Here is a 15,667-nt window from a genome sequence, read left to right as displayed (position 1 = left end):
TTTGCAGAGTCTCGTCTGGCTGTGTGTGTTGAGATTATGCGTAAGTCAGTTTTCGGCTCCGGTGTTTGTTTTTTTGTTTTTTTGTTGTCTTTTTTTAGCTGATGTGTTGTGGGGAACATGAATCTGTCCGCTCGCTTCGTTGATACCTTCTTGAAACTGTTTAAACTGATAGGAATCTTCTGTTTATCGCGTTCTTTTTTATGTTTTAATCTTGTCATGTTCACTTTAACTTGGAATGGATGTCTGTCTGTGTGGTTTTTAATCATTGATCGGGTTGTGCTGTGTCTCTTTGACTGAAGAAGAGGTGAACAGGTGTTCTGTGTGTGTGTGTGTGTGTGACGTGTGTGTGTGTGACGTGTGTGTGTGTGTGTGTGTGTGTGTGTGTGTGTGTGTGTGTGTGTGTGTGTGTGTGTGTGTGTGTGTGTGACGTGTGTGTGTGTGTGACGTGTGTGTGTGGGGGAGGGGGTATGACGTGCGTGTGTGTGTGTGTGTGTGTGTGTGTGTGTGTGTGGTGGTGGTAGTGTTTGTATTGTCTCTCTCTCTCTCTCTCTCTCTGTCCATGCCTCTGTCTATACCTCTCTGTTTCTGTAATCCCCCCCCCCACCTATCTCTCTCTCTCTCTCTCTCTCTCTCTCTCTCTCTTATCCTACCCCTCTCTCTCCCCCACTCTCTGTGTGTCCATGTCTCTATGTCTCTCTGTCTCTGCCCCCCACCCCTCTCCTATCCCTCCCCCTCTCTCTCTCTCTTTCCCTCTATCTCGCATTGTCTCTGTGGCCATCTCTCTCTCTCTCTCTCTCTCTCTCTCTCCCACTCTCTCTGTGTCCATGTCTCTATATATCTCTCTCTGACTCTGACCCTCTCTCTCTCTCTCTCTCTCTCTCTCTCTCTCTCTCTCTATATATATATATATATATATATATATATATATTTTTTTTTTTTTTTTTTCTTCTTTTTTTAATCTTCTCTCTTATATTATACCGACATTCTATCCTAAATGGTGCATGTATTTCTTCAGCTTTCACGTGGTTCATTGTTATCATTCAGTTGATGTGGGGTGTTTTTTTCATAGCAACGTGTCATGTTGACAGTGTTTTCAGCCTTGGCAATTAATGATGGCCCAGTGTAGTCATCTGGAGCCAGTTGCATTGCTCGGACGGAAGAGCCTAGTATTGATTGATGTGGATACTTATATAGCGCCTATCCTCGGTCAGAGACCAAGCTCTAAGCGCTTTACATACACGGGGACATTTGCACCACAAGCTGCCTACCTGGGTAGAGCCGACTGACGGCTGCCACTGGGCGCTCGTCATTCGTTTCCTGTGTCATTCAATCAAGTTTCAGACGCACACGCATACACACTCAGACAGACATGTAACATTTTACGTGTATGACCGTTTTTATTTATTTACCCCGCCATGTAGGCAGCCATACTCCGTTTTCGGGGGGGTGTATGCTGGGTATATTCTTGTTTCCATAACCCACCGAACGCTGACATGGATTACAGGATCTTTGACGTGCGTATTTGATCTTCTGCGTGCGCATACACACGAAGGGGGTTCAGGCACTAGCAGGTCTGCACATATGTTGACCTGGGAGATCGTAAAAATCTCCACCCTTTACCCACCAGGCGCCGTCACCGAGATTCGAACCCAGGACCCTCAGATTAAAAGTCCAGCGCTTTAACCATTCAGCTATTGCACCCGTAGTACGGTCGTAACCCGCTACTAACTATGTGTAATATGGAACTGACCAATGGCGTAGTTCGGTCAACGTAGGCATTTAGTCACGTGTGACTGTCAAAAAGCTGGAACCAAGCAGTGCAACTGGCGCCTGGGCTGTATACAGCAGTGATAAATAAATGATATATTGTCAGGTTGGTTGGTTGGTTGATTACGTGGTTGGTTAGTTAGTTGTCTGGTTGGTTGGTTGGTTGGTTGGCTGGTTTTCGTTGTTTCTGTTCTTGTCTTCTTTGCCTTTTTTTTTCTTCTTCTTTTCTTTTCTTTTTTGTCTATGTTTTAACCCGGTGTTCGGTTGTCTGTCTGTGTGTCTGTGTGTGTGTGTTTGTGTGTGTGTCTGTCTGTGTGTCCGTGGTAAACTTTAACATTGACATTTTCTCTGCAAATACTTTGTCAGTTGACACCAAATTAGGCATAAAAATAGGAAAAATTCAGTTCTTTCCAGTCATCTTGTTTAAAACAATATTGCACCTCTGGGATGGGCACAAAAAAAAATAAAATGAAGTCTAATTATATGCAAACTGTATTTACTGTTATATTTATATTTTTTGTATTCTCTAAACTTGGCACTTTGATCTGATATTCTGACCCAACAACAAGAGCAGTCATTATTATCATTTTTTGTTCAAACAGGAACTTCTTTTGCTTAGCATGGAAGTTTTATTTATTTTGCAAACGTTTTGGTGCAGATAGTAAAAAAAAAAAAAAGGGGGAAATTACTCTGTATTTAATGCTAGGGGACTAAATTTGCTTTAAACTTATCTTTCTCATCTTAAACATTACATTTTGAAATTATACTCAATACATAAAAAGCTTGGATTTTTTTTTAAGTGTATCACAAGTGAGTCTTGAAGGCCTTGCCTCTCTTGTTTTGTTGTTGTTGTTTTGTTGTTGTTGTTGTTTTTTTCTTCTTCTTCTTTTTCATTTTCAGTTTCATCATTGTTTTAACTTCTTTGTGTTACTTTGTTCGTCCCTCTGATGAGTTTTGCAGGAATATGTCATCCAAAGCAGTGTAAAAATATTGAAATACAGGATGTTAAGATGTGTGTGTGTGTGTGTGTGTGGGTGGGTGTGGGTGCGTGTGAGTGTGTGTGTGTGTGCACGCACATGTATGTGTTTGTTTGTGTGTATATATATATATATGTGTGTGTGTGTGTGTGTGTGTGTGTGTGTGTGTGTGCATGAAAACTTAACATACAGAACATATGAATTGTGTTCATTATCATCTTCAAGAACGTGGTTAACTAGAAGTTTGGAATAAATGAAGCCACCTGTGAAGTTGCAGACATGTTCACATAGACTGGGTTGTTGTTTTTTCTTGATTGTGCATAATTATTGTGCCATTAAAATGTGATGACTTCATTTTCAGCGTGTTCATGTGGGTATGCTTTTGTGTAATCATGTGTGTGCGTGTGTGGTGTAGGTGTGTTTGTAAATGTATGTATGTATATATACACTACACTACAGCGCCACCCATTTTTTTGTATTTTTTCCTGCATGCAGTTTTATTTGTTTTTCCTATCGATGTGGATTTTTCTACCGAATTTTGCCAGGAACAACCCTTTTGTTGCCGTGGGTTCTTTTATGTGCGCTAAGTGCATGCTGCACACGGGACCTCGGTTTATTGTCTCATCCGAATGACTAGCGTCCAGACCACCACTCAAGGTCTAGTGGAGGGGGAGAAAATATCGGCGGCTGAACCGTGATTCGAACCAGCGCGCTCAGATTCTCTCGCTTCCTAGGCGGACGCGTTACCTCTATATATGTGTGTGTGGGTGGGTGGGTGGTAGGTATACCTCTACGTCTCAATCGTTAAAACCAAAGAACCTTTCAACCAGACATTCAGTTAACAAAACGATCAGTTATCAATTATCAGTCTCACATCTCACTCACTCAGATATTGTCAATACAATACTGTCAGACAGAAAGCATGAGTCGTCATGTGAACGAATTTCCCACCGATTTTTATTATCATCTGAGGGAAGTATTTTGTACAAAAACCTTCGCGAACCATAACTTTTTACCTTTTCGATTTTTACATAACGCGCACGCGAACAACCTCATGAACTGGTATAGGTACAGAAGAAATAGGGAAAACAAAATTACGTATGATAATAAGGAAAATGATATATCCCAAACAGCATACAATAACAACACAATAACACCATATAATATTGAATATGTTTCCAATCAATCGTCGGTAGCAAGATGATAATGTTAATTTAAAAAAAAAAAAAATAAAACAAAATAAAAAAAGCTACTGAGCACGCGCATGTACCACATAATTTGTGGATAAATAAATTTTTAAAATATATTTGATAAATAAACCACAAAAAAAGTCCATAAGAAGCAGGAACATATTATTTATGCAACGATGAAAGAAAAAAAGCGTAAGATACAAAATGTACAAACCACACACACACACACACACACAATAAAAAAAAAAATACTTTCTGGAAAAATGCAACATGATAACCCGCACATGTTCACAACAGAAAATGCGGGGAGGTGTGTGGTGGATGGGGAAGGAGCGGGGTGGGGGAGGTGATGGAAGAGGGTTGGTGGGGGTGGGTTGTGTGTGTGTGTGGGGGTGGTGGGGGGGTGGGGGTTGGGAGAGGGGGTGGTGGTGGAAGAAAAGAGGGAGAATGATAGTCGAGTTGTTGTTGTTGTTTTTTCAAACATGCATGCTTGTCTTGGTTATTAACAACACGGACTAAAAAGATGCTGCGACTCAAACAAGGAAAACGAAAAGTCACAAAAAATGGTAACTAATGTACATATATAATGAGCAAGTGAATTGATAGAGTTCTACCCCACCCCCACCCCCACCGCCACCGCCACCCCAACCCCACACCCCCTCCAAAAAAAAAAAAAAGTAATTTGTAAAATGTAAACAAGGATAACCAAAAATCCGATACAATCAAAACAGGAAATACTTGGACGGATTCAAAAGATATCAATGACATCTAGCATATACGTGGCTCTCACACAAAAATATCACAAAACTGTAAATGCAAATCACACGTTGCGGCCATAAATGTATGAGTGGTCATAAAGATTTCCATTTAACCCATATCCAGCCAACGACAGACTTGACTTTCGTATGCGTGAGCATGAAATAGGTTTAATTAACCGTTTCCCCTCCCCCACGCATTTAAAAATGATTTGATGACATGTGTTGCACGTTGAATTCAAAGGCATAGGAATTACTCGATCGTTTATGGAGTACCGTTTGGGGATTTCTAGTTTTCGTAAATTCTGATCATCTGCTGTGTTGAGTTTGGTTATCAGTTTTGGTCAATACAGAACTGAAGGGCACGTTGTTTCTTTTTGTTTGATTTTGGTATTTTGGGGCTTTTTTTCTTTTCTTTTCTTTCTTCTTTCTTTCTTGTGTGTGTGTGTGTGTGTGTGTGTGTGTGTGACTGATCCTTTGATTTGGGCTAGTAGCATTTCACATTTGAAAGACACATCTATCACGAGTTGTTTGAAAAACTAATTTGTTCATTTTAAACCCTGATTGAGCTTGTTTTTTTCAACGGTTTTGTGACTGAGTGGAGTGTTCATTGAAAACAACACCTCCTTTCTGTGCTGTTCAAAACAACACGATTTTCTACATTTGGTTTTTCTGTAGCTGAATGGGTCTTGACTGAAAATAACACATTCTTCCATAAACAATGTAATTATCTACTTGTTTTCTGTGACTGGATGGAGTCTTCATTTAAAACAACACATGTTTACTATGCTGTTCATAAACAATACAATTTTTCTACTGGTTTCTGTGACTGAATAGAGGCTTCATTGAAAACAACGCATCTTTAAGTTGTGCTGCTCAAACCAATACTACTTTCTACTCTTTCTGTTGTGACTGAATGGAGTCTTGATTTGAAAACAACACATCTTTCATATACTGTTCATAAACAATACTACTTTCTAACAGTCTAACATCTCGACGGGAGCTGGGACAGGGGGGGGGCTACTCTTTGAGCTTCATCTTGTTGAACTCCTGGCGGAGGTGGTAGCTGTTGATGACGGTCTTGACGCAGGAGTCGACGACGTTGGGGAAGGGCATCTTGTCGGGCAGGGTCTCGGCGCCCGCCTTGAGCGGGTCGAAGCTGAGCATCGTGTCGCACTCGCTGTCGTTGCGCCGCTTGCCGCCGATGAGAATCACCTGCCCGCGGTACTGCACGGCGCCGAAGTGGACGCGGCCAAAGTTCTCGATCTTGCCGATGGTGCGGCAGCCGACCTCCTCGGAAAACTCGATGACGTCGCCATCGGTGGTGATGACGAAGATGTGGCCGTCGCAGACGACGGTGCGCGTCAGGCGGCAGGCGAAGGGCAGATCGGCGAAGTGCGTGGCCTGACCCACGCGGGTGTCGAAGCACTGGATGGCAGGCGTGTTGCGGTTGTTGCGCTGAGCTCCCCCGAAGACGAAGATCTTCTCGCCCAGCACGGCGGCCGCCACCATCTCCACAGGCACCGGGAGGTCGCCCGCCGCGGTCCACTTGCCCGTGTTGATGTTGTAGCGCTCGACGCTGGACAGCACCTTGCTTCCGGCCGGCAGGTTCCGGTTGTAGCCTCCGATGACGAAGATGGAGTCCCGGGCCGCCACCATCCCGTGTCGGGAGCGACCCTGGGACATCTGCTCGCACTCGCGCCAGTCGTTGCTCTCGCTGTTGTACTTGAACAGCTTGCCCCACTTGCGGCTCCCTCCGGACAGGTAGATGTTGTTGGCGTACGTGCAGGCGGCGAACTCCACGCCCGGGTCGTACGGCAGCGGGGCCAGGGTGAACCACTTGCTCTGGCGGAAGCTGAAGCAGATGACCTCGGTGGGCTTGGCCTGGCTGCTGCCCCCGGTCAGCATGACCAACACCTCCTCCAGGTCGTACGAGTTTCGGTAGCTGGCCCTCTTGGAGGTGAACTCCTGGCGGCGGGCGGGCAGCATGTGGTAGCGCTTGGCCTCCTCCAGCATGACCCGGCACACGATGTCCTCCTTCAGCAGATTGCGCTGCTGCGAGATGTTCAGCAGGTACTCGGGCGACACCAGCGGCAGGCGCAGGTGCTCGATGAGGTTGGCCAGGTGGGTGGAGCGGCTCTCGCTGTCGGCGCCCAGCCAGCGGAACACCGCCTCGCACACCTGCTCCTCGCTGGACACCACCAGGTCGTCGTCACGGACGATGGTGGACAGCTCGTCCACGTCCAGATCCTGTTTGTTTTTTTTGGGGGGGGTTACACACGTACCGTTATGTAGTACAGCTGAACGCTTGTTAGGGTACGAGCGTACTATTTCGGTGCAACTGCACTGCCTGTTAGGATAATTATGCAGTACAACAGAACGCTTGTTAGGATAGCAAGGTGATATTAGCAGTTCCTGTTAGGAAATGCAGTACAACAGAACGCTTCATAGTGTATTAAGGTACTATCACGTTGCAACAACACTTCCTGTTATGACATACAGTACAACAGAACTCTTGGTAGTGTACTAAAGTACTATTACAGTACAGCAGCATTTACTGTTTAGTACATGCAGTATAACAGAACGCTTGTTTGAGTACTAAGGTACTGTTACAGTACAACAGCACTTCATGTTAGGACATGGAGTACAGCAGAACGCTTGTTAGGATACCAAGGTACTATTACAGTGCAACAACACTTCCTGTTAGGACGTGCAGTATAACAGTACGCTTGTTAGAGTACTAAGGTACGGTTACAGTACAACAGCACTTCCTGTTGGGACATGCAGTGCAACAGAACGCTTGTTAGAGTACTAAGATACTGTTACATTACAACAGCACTTCCTGTTGGGACATGCAGTGCAACAGAACGCTTGTTAGAGTACTAAGGTACTATTACAATCGGAACAGCAACTCCTTCATTGTTGCTCTAATGGTCACAGTCGGACACGACAGACTAGCATATAGTAGTACAACAGTCCTTCCTGTTAGGACAAACATGTCCATCACAGTACAACAGAACTTTTGGTTGTGAACTAAGCTTACAGCTGGACCAACAGCAAAGTTAGAGCTGCATGAACAAGGGTTTCTCCACTGCGGTGGGAAGTCATTTACAGCTTCGTACTTTTGTGAAGGACAATGACTCTCACACTAGGAGGCCAAACTGCACTGGCTCTTAGTGCTGCAGCCTTGGGGGCTAGTTGGTCTTTGACCATCCAAACGCAGACTGTCCTAAAACCTTTTTTGGCCAAGAGAGTGGGGATGGAACTCGGGGCAAGATGTTCTCCACTACAATCAAATTCTAGCCCAGACAGTTTCACTTTCTCAAGGAGGCGTCACTGCGTTCGGACAAATCCATACACGCTACACCACATCTGTTGAGCAGATGCCTGACCAGCAGCATAACCCAACGCGCTTAGTCAGGCCTTGAGTGCATGCTTACATATTTGTGTACCTATGAAAGTGGATTTCATTTTATGTAATTTCGCCAGAGGACAACACTCTCGTTGCCATGGGTTCTTTTTCAGTGCGCCAAGTGCGTGCTGCACACGGGACCTCGGTTTATCGTCTCATCCGAAAGACTAGACGCTCAGTTTGATTTTCCAGTCAAACTTAGGAGAAAGGGCGAGAGCGGGATTCGAACCCACACCCTCACGGACTCTCTGTATTGGCAGCTGAGCGTCTTAACCATTCTGCCACCTTCCTCCTAGCCCAGACAATCGGGACAGCAGTTGCCTTCCCTGCTGTTCTGATGGTCATAGTCGGGCACAACGTGTTACTGTTACTGTTACAACTGTTACTGTATAAATGCACTCCCTGTCAGGACACACATGTGCGTAACACTTCAACAGAACGCTTGGTAGTGCATTAGAAATACTGGTACAGTACAACAGCACTTCCCCTGTTAGTACACACGTGTGCGTCACAGCACAATACCAATCTCGTTTTGGCAGAACAGAAGTACTCTTCTAAAGAAAACAAATGCACGTCATGGTTAAAAAGTCCACTCCTGCTATGGCATCAAACGTACACTGCAATACAACAGCTTTTCCCAACATAACAGAAAAGACTGTAAAGCAGGACACACTAGAGCAAAAGAATTAAATGGTAAACAAATGGAAATCAAAATCAGAACCCCCCCCCCCCTGCCCCGCCCCCCCCCCTCCCCCACCACCACCGCTGTGACACGGATCAAAGTTTGGACAACAAAACGCAGAAGGGTGGGTCGTTGGGGAGGAGGGGGGGGGATGGCGGGGAGGGTGAGGGGGGGGGGAGGGGGTTAGGATAGCTGAAAGGACCAAACGGAACAGTTTCAACCACCTTCCACTCATGAAAAGCATTACTGTATACAACAACTCCACCAAAGTTTACGTGATTTGAGATTCTGAGAGATAAAAAAAAAAGGGGGGGGGGGGGGGGGGAGGAGAAATAACTTATCAATATCCCGGGAGGGAAAGAAAGGGGGGGAATGGTGGGAATAAATAATCAGTTTCTCTATGTCGATGATGGAATCTCCTACAAAAAAATAAATAAACAAATAAATAAAGCGTGTGTGTGTGTGTGTGTGTGTGTGTGTTAGGTGGTTGGAAGTCTAGTGTGGTGGGGAGAGTGGGCGGGGCTTCGGCAAAACCACAAACACTTATTTTTTGTTTAAAAAAAAAAGTTGTTTGTTTTTTTTAACCAATCACCACACACCTGGAACGCGTCGCTGCGGGACAGCTCCACGAAGTTGTTCAAGATGAGCGGCCATGCCTGGTCCTCCAGCTCCTCGCAGTTGTGCGTGCGGCCCAGTTTCCACATGGTGATGCAGTTCTTCTCGGACAGGTTCTCCATCAGGTACTCCTCACAGCGCGTGATCATGCCTTTGATCTGCAGGGTGGTGGCTGCTCGGAGCAAGCTCTCCGCGTTTTCCGCGCACACCACATCCCTGCGATGAAATCAGTGGAGGTTTGGTTGGTTTGATTTTCATTTTCAATTTTAATCACGTTTCTCAAGGAGGCGTCACTGCGTTCGGTCAAATTTTTGACTCACTTGTGTAACAAGTGAGTCTATGTTTTAACCCGGTTTTCGGTTGTCTGTGTGTGTGTGTGTGTGCGTGTCTGTGTGTCCGTGGTAAACTTTAACATTGACATTTTCTCTGCAAATACTTTGTCAGTTGACACCAAATTAGGCATAAAAATAGGAAAAATTCAGTTCTTTCCAGTCATCTTGTTTAAAACAATATTGCACCTCTGGGATGGGCACAAAAAAATTAATAATGAAGCCTAATTATATGCAAACTGCATTTACTGTTATATTTATAATTTTTGTATTCTCTAAACTTGGCACTTTGATCTGATATTCTGACCCAACAACAAGAGCAGTCATTATTATCATTTTTTGTTCAAACAGGAACTTCTTTTGCTAAGCATGGAAGTTTTATTTATTTTGTAAACATTTTGGTGCAGATAGTAAAAAAGGGAAAATACTCTGTAATTAATGCTAGGGGACTTAATTTGCTTTAAACTGATCTTTCTCATCTTAAACATTACATTTTGAAATTATACTCAATACATAAAAAGCTTGTGTGTTTTACTCTCAGTCACAAGTGAGTCTTGAAGGCTTTGCCTCTCTTGTTGTATATACACCACACCACACCACAAGTGTCTCAAGGAGGTGTCACTGCGTTCGGACACTGAAATCCATATACACACTAGTCATTCGGATGAGACGATAAACCGAGGTCCCGTGTGCAGCATGCACTTAGCGCACGTAAAAGAACCCACGGCAACAAAAGGGTTGTTCCTGGCAAAATTGTGTAGGAAAAATCCACTTCGATAGGAACAACAAATAAAGCTGCACGCAGGAAAAAATATTTTTTAAAAATGGATGACGCTGTAGTATAGCGACGCGCTCTCCCTGGGGAGAGCAGCCCGAATTTCACACAGAGAAATCTGTTGTGATAAAAAGAGAAATACAATACAATACAATACAATACATTTGCTCAACAGATATCTGACCAGCAGCGTAGTAACTCAGCACGCAGTAATGCCCTGTTTTTGCGTCTTAGACTATTGCACCTCTTGGTTACATTTTCATGGTTTGTGGGACCAAACATGGAAAAAGCATGATGGTGTCTTCTTAGTTTAATGACTGAATCCTTAGCACCCTAAGTTACTGCACCTACTTTACCGGCAATTTTTGTGCATGTATGAAACGCTGATATTACCATTAGTAGATGTTGTAATCCTTTTATTCAGTGGATTTCGACTCTTCTTTTGTACGTTATATTCCTAAGTTTTGATGCGGAATCAGTCACTAACTGAGTAAACTAACGTCCCACCATCTTGCTTTTTTTTCCGTTTTTGGTCCCAATAGGTGCAATAATTTAGGACGCCTGGTGGGTAAAGGGTGGAGATTTTTCCGATCTCCCAGGTCAACATATGTGCAGACCTGCTTAGTGCCTGAACCCCCTTCGTGTGTATATGCACGCAGAAGATCAAATACGCACGTTAAAGATCCTGTAATTCATGTCAGCGTTTGGTGGGTTATGGAAACAAGAACATACCCAGCATGCACACCCCCGAAAACGGAGTATGGCTGCCTACATGGCGGGGTAAATAAACAAAAAACGGTCATACACGTAAAATGTTAAATGTTACATGTTTGAGTGTGTATGTGGGCGCGCCTGAAATTTGATTGAATGACACAGGAAACGAATGATGAGCGCCCAATGGCAGCCGTCAGTCGGCTCTACCCAGGTAGGCAGCCCGTTGTGTAAATGACCCCGTGTTTGTAAAGCGCTTAGAGCTTGGTCTCCGGCCGAGGATAGGCGCTATATAAGTATCCATATCAGTCAGTCAAACAGGCAACAACACCATCACCAACAACAGCACTACACCAACACCTTCAACAAAACGCCCCGCCACTGACCTTCCCGTGTACATGAAGTTGAGGATGCTGTCAAATGTGGTGACGTCAATGTTCAACAACGTCAAAACCCCGTCAGGGTTGTCGCGCATGCCCGTGCTGAAGGTGGCGTCGAAGTGCGGCGACATGGCGGCCAGTACGGCCCGGTGACACCGGAAGCGCTTGTTGCCTACCAAGATGGTGGCGTCGGCGAAGTGACCGGTGTTCCATAAGTATTTGACCCCCTCTGCCAACGTCTCCAGGTACTTTTGGTGCCAGCTCATCTTGAGCGCTGCTGTTGCTGGTGGTGGTGGTGGTGATGGTGGTGGTCAGCAGAGGTGTGTGTGTGTGTTGAGCGGAGTCTCGCTCGCCTGGGAACATGGCAAGCCAAAACAAACAAAAAAATAGCAGTTAAGTCGAAGTAAGTGACGCAGGGACGTAAAACTTCCTTCACTCCGTTTCTCCTCCGGAAGTTCCGATTTGTTTGAACGGATTTGTATGTAGGGAATCGGAACTTTCCGGAGAGTAAACAACTGCATGCAGTGAGTGCATATTAATTTTGAGAAGCTTTATAGTCAGACGCTTGGAGTGCTTCCACGATGACTGTTGCTGAAACCGGTTCGTGGGGTGGGCATTGTTCTAAATCACACCTGTGGAGTCTAGTTATAGAATCTCGAGCTGTGTGTTGTCTGCTTTCAGTTCCCTCTATTTACCAATGGATTATGCGCTTTTAATTATTAGCTGTTTTTTTTTTTTTAAATCTAGTAACTGATAAAATCAATTTTCATTTGTTTGTTTACTTTCGCACTATAGTTATTTCTTTTTATTAGTGATATTTCTATTTAAGTACATGAAGCATTGATTTATTGTTTATCAATTAATCAATCAATTTATTTATTTGTGTCAGTATTTATTTAAGTATCTATTTATTAGTTATATATTTATTTCATTTATCTGTTAATGAATTATGCATTCATTTACTTTTTATTAATTTTTGTTTGTTTGCTTATTGATTTTTGTTTGCGTGCACACTATTCTTAATTTTTTCTTATCAACTTTATTGGTATTATCTTTATTTCAGTTTATTTTATTTTATTTGTCCGTTTATTTATTATTTATTCATTTACACGGTATTGTTGATACTTCTTTATCTCAGTGCAAGCTCCACTTCAATGTACGAAGTTGGTTTTTTGGGGTTTTTTTTTCTTTATCTATTCGGGGTTGGGGGGTTTTTCATATTTTTATTTTTATTTTATTTTTTTTATCTACCTTATTTATTGATACATTTATTCATCCAGCTTTTCATGGCAAACTGATTGTTTTCATCCGGTCTATTCTTTTTATTTATTCATTCATCTTACTCCCTGTCCATTGGGTAACAGTACAAAAGAGGAAGCTTTTACCGGCTGCTCCTGTTCATCTGGACAAGTGTGCGCATGATGCTCGTCACAGATGGAAGGGACGCAACCCGTGGTAGGGACACGTATGTACAACGCTGCTTTGTTCGACTGAGCTCAGTGGTTGCCGCTCTTGTTTGGCGGGACAGCAACATCTCCTGTTGGAGATTTTAATTGCGTTTTTTGTTTGTTGGTTGGTTGGTTGGTTTGTTTATCTGTTTGATTTCCATCACCGGTGGTTGATCAATATTTGTTTTGGAATTTTTTGTGGGGCAATGTTCCCAGCTTGGTTTGAGAAAAAAAAAAAAAAAAAAAAAAAAAAAAACCCCCAAGATTGAAATGCGTTTGCATATGGCTCAGTTATGAAATGATTATTTCGTGTTGATCGGATTTAAAGTGTACAGTATGAACGCCCCCACCCCCCCACCCCCCACCCCCCAACCCCCCTCCGCGCCCCCTCCCTCATCCACCCCCCGATTATTTCGAGTTGATCAAATTTAAAGTGTACAGTGTAAAGTGAACGCCCCCCCACCCCCCCCGCACCCTTCTCCTCCCTCCCCCTCCTCCTCCCTCCCTTTCCTCCCCCTCCTCCCCCCTCTCTCTCTCTGTTGATCAAAGGTGGGTTTCTTTTGCCGCGGCGGTCCCGGAGGCCGGATCCTAACCAGACTGAACTGAGTGTGTATCAGTTACGGGTTCAAATGGGACCACAGTGACTGACACAGTCGATGGCCATCCACTTCAGTTCGTACGTTCGTTTATTTATTTATAGTCTGTTCGTCTAAGATGACGATATTAGACTGAAAATAAATGATATTATTATTATTATTTGGATTATTATCATTTCTATCATAATGATGACTACACCCCCACTCTCTCAGCCAAGGGTTTTTTAGACAGTTGGCGTTGGGATGGTGCCCAAACAGTGAAAGGCCAACCTGCCCCCAAGGCTGCAGCATTAAGAGCCAGTGCAATTCTGCCTCCTAGTTTGAGAGTCATAGTCCTTCACAAAAGACTAAACCGTAAATGACTTCCCGTTGATCAGTCATACAACTCAGGGATGCGTGTTTTGCTCAAAATTCCTGACCAACACTGCAGGTGTCTGTATCTTCCAGCCTGGTTGATGCCAGGATATGTTATGAGAGTACAGCCCCTTTGAGTAAGTCTCAAGCTTAAACGGATCCTAAGCTTACAGCAGGGCAAACAGCAAAGTGAGAGTTGTATGACTGATCAACGGGAAGTCATTTACGGTTTAGTCTTTTGTGAAGGACTATGACTCTCAAACTAGGAGGCAGAATGGCACTGGCTCTTCATGCTGCAGCCTTGGGGGCAGGTTGGCCTTTCACTGTTTGGACTGACGGACACCATCCCGACGCCGACTGTCCAAAAACCCTTGGCCGAGAGAGTGGGGGTGTAACTTGGGCACTGAAGACACTCTCCACTACAACCAAATTCTAGCCCAGATAGTCGGGACACTGAGCAGTTGCCTCTGCTGTTCTGATAGTCATAGTCGGACATGATTGACTACTGATCTTTAAAAAAATGGACCTTCCACTGCAGCATTGCCATCAGCCCCATCATGACGGGCGCAATAGCCGAGTGGTTAAAGCGTTGGACTGTCAATCTGAGGGTCCCGGGTTCGAATCACGGTGACGGCGCCTGGTGGGTAAAGGGTGGAGATTTTTACAATCTCCCAGGTCAACATATGTGCAGACCTGCTAGTGCCTGAACCCCCTTCGCGTGTATATATGCAAGCAGAAGATCAAATACGCACGTTAAAGATCCTGTAATCCATGTCAGCGTTCGGTGGGTTATGGAAACAAGAACATACCCAGCATGCACACCCCCGAAAACGGAGTATGGCTGCCTACATGGCGGGGTAAAAACGGTTATACACGTAAAAGCCCACTCGTGTGCATACGAGTGAACGTGGGAGTTGCAGCCCACGAACGCAGAAGAAGAAGCAGAAGCCCCATCATAATGCATCATCATCGAAAAATAGAAAACAACTTGAAATGTCTAAAGTCATGGTTGGGAAAAACAAACAATAACCAGATATGCATTTATACGAAGCTGGTTGGTATAAACACTGAAAATGGAAAACTAATAGGTCTAGATAGATTATATCCATGGACACACACACACACACACACACACACACACACACACACACACACACACACACACACACACACACACAGAGAGAGAGAGAGAGAGATGTTGATTTCTTTTCTTTTCTTCTTTCTTTTCTTTTTGTTGTTGGCAGTGACGAGTGTTGCTATACAAACCTATACTGGTACCAAACACAACAGGCAGACATAGAAGCTGAATAAACTTTCTTCTTTTACTGTCCCTTTCTGGGTTTTTTTAGGGGTGTTAAAAACTTGTCAGAATATCGCAGTGTTCCTGTATAAATGTTACCTCACACAAACACATACCCAGAACGCCATCTTCATCAGTCAGAGTAAACAAAAAACAAAAAATTAGTTCATGATTCCAACAATTCTTCCATTTGAAATCAGAATATAAACAGCATCACACTACGTAATATATATATATATATATATATATATATATATATATATATTTCTCTCCCCATGTTTCAGTTTCAATTTCAGTTTCAAAGAAGTTTCAGTCGCATCGCCGGGGAGCTGAGTGCATGCGTGCGGGTTGGTCCATAGACGCTCAACATCTTTAT

The 15,667-nt window shown here is 44.0% G+C and overlaps 1 protein-coding gene across 1 annotated transcript; it reads right to left on the bottom strand.

Annotated features, from left to right (window-relative positions):
* Positions 1 to 5,709: 5,709 nt before the first annotated feature.
* On the bottom strand, positions 5,710 to 15,419 carry LOC143276067 (kelch-like protein 24). Its single transcript, XM_076580453.1, has 5 exons — positions 15,408 to 15,419; positions 12,157 to 12,184; positions 11,600 to 11,876; positions 9,383 to 9,614; positions 5,710 to 6,939 (listed from the first exon to the last, which is right to left on the bottom strand). The coding sequence occupies exons 1-5, from the start codon at positions 15,417 to 15,419 to the stop codon at positions 5,710 to 5,712; spliced, it is 1,779 nt and encodes a 592-aa protein (XP_076436568.1).
* Between the last annotated feature and the right edge of the window lie 248 nt (positions 15,420 to 15,667).

Source organism: Babylonia areolata, chromosome 31, assembly GCF_041734735.1.
Source record: "Babylonia areolata isolate BAREFJ2019XMU chromosome 31, ASM4173473v1, whole genome shotgun sequence".
Taxonomy (NCBI): Eukaryota; Metazoa; Mollusca; class Gastropoda; order Neogastropoda; family Buccinidae; genus Babylonia; species Babylonia areolata.
Note: the sequence above shows the minus strand (reverse complement) of the source record. Positions and strands in the feature narration are given on the sequence as shown.